The sequence below is a fragment of the Anomaloglossus baeobatrachus genome, chromosome 3 (genome assembly GCF_048569485.1).
Source record: "Anomaloglossus baeobatrachus isolate aAnoBae1 chromosome 3, aAnoBae1.hap1, whole genome shotgun sequence".
Classification (NCBI taxonomy): domain Eukaryota; kingdom Metazoa; phylum Chordata; class Amphibia; order Anura; family Aromobatidae; genus Anomaloglossus; species Anomaloglossus baeobatrachus.
Genome location: NC_134355.1, coordinates 17850738 through 17856737, shown reverse-complemented (window position 1 = coordinate 17856737; position 6000 = coordinate 17850738). Strand labels below are relative to the sequence as shown.

At 41.9% G+C, this 6000-nt stretch overlaps 1 protein-coding gene across 1 annotated transcript in view; it reads right to left on the bottom strand.

Moving 5' to 3' along the window:
* Positions 1 to 657: 657 nt before the first annotated feature.
* The window catches only part of LOC142297144 (uncharacterized), an 87576-nt gene continuing 82233 nt past the window's right edge, over positions 658 to 6000 (bottom strand). Inside the window, exon 15 of the mRNA XM_075341419.1 lies at positions 658 to 2751. Coding sequence (XP_075197534.1) covers positions 1211 to 2751 — 1541 coding nt within the window. The 3' untranslated portion in view covers positions 658 to 1210. The remainder of the gene's footprint in view (positions 2752 to 6000) is intronic.

Sequence of the window (6000 nt, the reverse complement as noted above, 5' to 3'; positions counted from 1 at the left end):
AGGCTCCGCTCATCCACTGGGCTGGGCTTCCTTGGGATCTGCAGTACCACTGGCTGACTATAGGTGGCGTTTGTCTTCCAGCTGAATTTGCCATCATTCAGCTGCAGTCAATGGGAAGATACCACACCCTTCTTAATTCCCCTACTGTCTGCTGACCACTGCCAGAGATAGTTCCGATTTCCTGGCTCCTGGTCCGTCCTGTTCTGTTTAGTGATTCCTGTGTGCTGACTTCTGCGTGTTTTCTGGCTGCCCTCCTGCCTGCTGTTTATGTGCCTCGCTACCCGATCCGGATTTGACCTCTGCTTTGTGTTCTGTTTACGTCCTTGCCTGCCGATTCTGTCCCTGTTCTTCCATTCCTGGTTTGACCATTCCTGACGACTACTCTCTTGGACTGCTGCCTTCCACAGGTAGTGATGTCCGGGGCCCTGTGTAATTCCAAAACCCTGTATAGGGGTTAAAAGGTTTTAGGGTTCTGGGGGTCCTACTTGGTGAGTGGCTTCCCTCTATTACAGCCCATCTGAGTCTGTGGATCCAGGCAGGCGTTACACTCTCATACATCACCACCGTGGAAAAAAATAATAGATCTTAGAAAATACCAACACAAATCTTTTATTATTTTTTTTTTTTCTTCAAACTTCAGAAATATTATTTAATCCACTTAAATATGATAAAAAAAAATACAACTTATTCCACACACAAAAAAAAAAACCAAAAAACAGCCCTCATATGGCCAACTTGATGAAAAAATAAAGTTATTGCTCTTGGAACAAAAGAAAAAAAAAATGAGGCATGAAAACAAAAATTGTCTGTCACTCATGGTTTTCTGTGTCAATCCAAAGGAGAAATAGAGAAAGATAGTTTTCCATGAACTTCATCATCGTGACGCAAGTGGAGAATGAGACGTCACTTATACAGACACCTGTAGAGATGTGTGAGATCGGCAAGTATTGAGCACCTGTACCATTCTAAGGAATCGAGCAGATGCCCAATACCTGCCTATCGCGTAGGACTACTCCTTTAAAGATGATGCTTTATTTCAGGTCCTACTATGGTTTCTTCACTAACTTTATTTCTTTTGTAACCAATGGTCCTTTACAACTTCAGTCCTGCTCCTGCCCAAACAATCAGAGCCTCATAATAGTTTAGTGTAGGTCCTCTGAAGTCTTCAATTTGCTCAGTACTCCCCTGCCATGGATCCCCATTAGTAGAGTTATAGAGCTGAACATTCTGCAGATTTCTCCCGAAAATGAGTTTTCTGATGATTAAAAAGACTCGATTTCTGGCCAAAGCATTTCCCACATTCTGAACATGAAAACGGCCTCTCTCCTGTGTGAATTCTTAGGTGTTCCATAAGATATAATTTACGACTAAAACATCTCCCACATTCAAGACAGGAAAACGGCTTCTCCCCTGTGTGAATTCTCTGATGTAATTTTACACTGGATTGTTGGCTAAAACATTTCCCACATTCTGAACAAGAGAACGGTTTTTCCCCTCTATGAGCTCTTAGATGGTCCTCAAGATTTGATTTCCGACTGAAACGCTTTCCACATTCGGGACACAAAAATGGCTTCTCCCCTGTGTGAATTTTCTTATGCTTAAGAAAACCAGATTTGTCGCCAAAACATTTTCCACACACTGCACACGAATACGGCTTTTCCCCTGTGTGAGTTCTTACGTGTTCCACCATATTTGCTTTTTGACTAAAACATCGTCCACATTCTGAACATGAGAATGGCTTCTCCCCTCTGTGAAGTCTCTCATGTTTAACGAGACTTGAATGCTGGCTAAAACATTTCCCACATTCTGAACATTTAAACGGCTTCTCCCCCGTGTGACTTCTGAGATGACCTGCAAGATTAGATTTATTGCTAAAACACTTTCCACATTCAGGGCAGGAGTATGGCTTTTCTCCTGTGTGAGTTATCTGGTGATGAATAAAAGCCGAATTATGGCTAAAACATTTCCCACATTCTAAACATGAAAATGGCTTTACCCCCCTGTGCATTTTTAGATGTCCCTCAAGATTTGATTTCCGACTGAAATACTTTCCACATTCGGGACATAAAAATGGTTTCTCCCCTGTATGTATTCTCTGATGTTTAATAAGACCAGATTTGTCGCTAAAACATCTTCCACATTCAGAACACGGAAACGGCTTCTCACCTGTGTGAGTTCTTAGGTGTTCTATAATGCTATGTTTTTTACTAAAACATTTCCCACATTCAGGACATGAAAACGGCTTCTCCCCTGTGTGGCTTCTTTGATGTCCTATAAGGTTAGCGTTCTTGTTAAAACACTTTCCACATTCAGAACATGAAAATCGCTTCTCTCCCATTTGACTTCCTAGATGATCCATGAGATTTAGCTGATTGCTAAGACTCGGCAGTGGTTTTTCTTCTATGTGAGTTATCTGATGCTGAATATAATTAATTTCCTCTGTAAAGGATTCCTCACAGTCTAAACATGGAAATGGAGTTACATTGCTGTGGTTTTTCTCAAGCAGAGAAATATCAGTTTCCTTTTTAAAGTGTTTTCCATGAGGGAATATTTCGCCCTGACTGGACCCACTCAGTAATTGACTAGATGAAGTAATCTTGTCATCAGTAGTATCAGTGGACATATCTCTACTGGGAAGGACTACGGGTACATTGGGAAGTAATGAATTAGCTGGTGTGCTATTGTTATTTTCTTCTTTACAATATGGAAATAAATGATGATGTCCGGGGAAGACGCTCAATAAATTTTCATCTGGAAAAAAAATATATACATTTTTAATTAACAAAATATTTAACCAAATTAAATGTATTATGCAATGAAAAACAAAACAGCATAGTTCATAATTTCATCCACCCCTTTTTTACCAGGCAATATTTATGTTGTTGCCTCCCATTCCTACAAGCAACATAACTTTATATTTTTGTGTAGACATGAGGGCTTGTTTTTTTAATGGGATTAAGTGATATTTTTGAATCATAGCATCCATTTTATCATGTGATATACTAGAAAGCAGGAAAAAAAAAATGTAAAACATGAAAAGTTCTCCTTTGATCTGCTGCAAACAACATTTGAGTTGCCGCAGTCTCAATGCTTTAAGTATCTTCAGATACGTCATGCATTTAGCTCCCAGTTTCAGCATAAGGACACTAAATTCTCCTCCTTCCCAATCATCAGTATTATCCACTCCCAGGGCTCCGGAGGCCTGGTTTCTAAGCTGTACCCTCCCTCATCCGGGCTAGGGCTCATGGTGCGCCTCTCCCGGTCTTGGACAGGTGGAAATCACGGATTCCTGCTATCTAATATATAAAGCTGTGTGTGTGTGTGTGTGTGTGTGTGTGTCCACTGAAGAAATCCGCACAGTCGCACTTACAATCACAAAATTTTGCACAGACACTCCATGTGACCCAGGGAACGTCGTAGGCTATGTTTTGGAGGGAAAATGTAACCCCGCGCTTTACAGTTACTCTCCAAAAACCCTGCCTACATGAAAGTGAATGGAGCCTGGAACTACAGGTTATTAATAGGAGCTGTGATTGGTTGCTATAGGAACAAAAAGGACATTCATAGTATACAGTGCTGGCCAAAAGTATTGGCACTCCTGCAATTCTGCCAGATAATACTCAGTTTCTTCTTGAAAATGATTGCAATCACAAATTCTTTGGTATTATCTTCATTTAATTTGTCTTCAATGAAAAAAAAAATAAAAAAAATTGTCATAAAGCCAAATTGGATATAATTCCACACCAAACAAAAAAAGGGGGTGGACAAAAGTATTGGCACTGTTTGAAAAATCCTGTGATGCTTCTGTAATTTGTGTAATAACAGCCCCTGTAACTTACCTGTGGCACCTAACAGGGGCTGGCAATAATAAATCACACTTGCAGCAGGTGACATGGATTAAAGTTGCCTCAACCTCTGTCCTGTGTCCTTGTGTGTACCACATTGAGCATGGAGAAAAGAAAGAAGACCAAAGAACTGTCCGAGGACTTGAGAATCCAAATTGTGAGGAAGCATGAGCAATCTCAAGGCTACAAGTCCATCTCCAAAGACCTGAAAGTTCCTGTGTCTACGGTGCGCAGTGTCATCAAGAAGTGTAAAGCCCATGGCACTGTGGCTAACCTCCCTAGATGTGGAAGGAAAAGAAAAATTGACGAGAGATTTCAACGCAAGATTGTGCGGATGGTGGATAAAGAACCTCGACTAACATCCAAACAAGTTCAAGCTGCCCTGCAGTCCGAGGGTACAACAGTGTCAACCCGTACTATCCGTCGGCGTCTGAATGAAAAGGGACTGTATGGTAGGATACCCAGGAAGACCCCACTTCTTAGCCCGAGACATAAAAAAGCCAGGCTGGAGTTTGCCAAAACTTACCTGAGAAAGCCTAAAACGTTTTGGAAGAATGTTCTCTGATCAGATGAGACAAAAGTAGAGCTTTTTGGGAACAGCCATCAACATAGAGTTTACAGCAAAAAAAAAAAAAAGAGGCAAAAAAAAGAACACGGTCCCTACAGTCAAACATAGCGGAGGTTCCCTGATCTTTTGGGTTTGCTTTGCTGCCTCTGGTACTGGACTGCTTGACCGTGTGCATGGCATTATGAAGTCTGAAGACTACCAACAAATTTTGCAGCATAACGTAGGGCCCAATGTGAGAAAGCTGGGTCTCCCTCAGAGGTCATGGGTCTTCCAGCAGGACAATGACCCCAAACACACTTCAAAAAGCACTAGAAAATGGTTTGAGAGAAAGCACTGAAGACTACTAAAGTGGCCAGCAATGAGTCCAGACCTGAACCCCATAGAACACCTGTGGAGAGATCTCAAAATGGTAGTTTGGAGAAGGCACCCTTCAAATCTCAGGGACCTGGAGCAGTTTCCAAAGAAGAATGGTCTAAAATTCCAGCAGAGCATTGTAAGAAACTCATTGATGGTTACCGGAAGCGGTTGTTCGCAGTTATTTTGGCTAAAGGTTGTGCAACCAAGTATTAGGCTAAGGGTGCCAATACTTTTGTCTGGCCCATTTTTGGAGTTTTCTGTGAAATGATAAAGGATTTGATTTTTGTTTCATTCTCTTTTGTGTTTTTTCATTGCAAGCAAAATAAATTAAGATAATAATACCAAAGAATTTGTGATTGCAATCATTTTCAAGAATAAACTGAGTAATATCTGACAGAATTGCAGGGGTGCCAATACTTTTGGCCAGCACAGTAAGAAGCTTATGTGTGAGATAAAATGTCGGGGGGTGGGGGTGGGGGGGGAGAGAAGGGAGAAGAGAGACAGACAGACACAGATAGACTGATACAGAGACAGACAGAGATAGAAACAGACAGAAATAGAAAGAGACAGTCATAGAAACAGACAGAGACACAGACACAGAGACACAGACACAGAGACACAGACACAGAGACACAGACAGAGACATAGACACAGAGACACAGACACAGAGACACAGACACAGAGACACAGACAGACACATAGACACAGACAGAGACATAGACACAGACAGAGACATAGACACAGACAGAGACATAGACACAGACAGAGACATAGACACAGACAGAGACATAGACACAGACAGAGACATAGACACAGACAGAGACATAGACACAGACAGAGACATAGACACAGACAGCGACATAGACACAGACAGAGACATAGACACAGACAGAGACATAGACACAGACAGAGACATAGACACAGACAGAGACATAGACACAGACAGAGACATAGACACAGACAGAGACATAGACACAGACAGAGACATAGACACAGACAGAGACATAGACACAGACAGCGACATAGACACAGACAGCGACATAGACACAGGCAGAGACATAGACACAGGCAGAGACATAGACACAGGCAGAGACATAGACACAGGCAGAGACATAGACAGAGACACAGACAGAGACACAGACAGAGACACAGACAGAGACACAGACAGAGACACAGACAGAGACACAGACAGAGACACAGACAGAGACACAGACAGAGACACAGACAGAG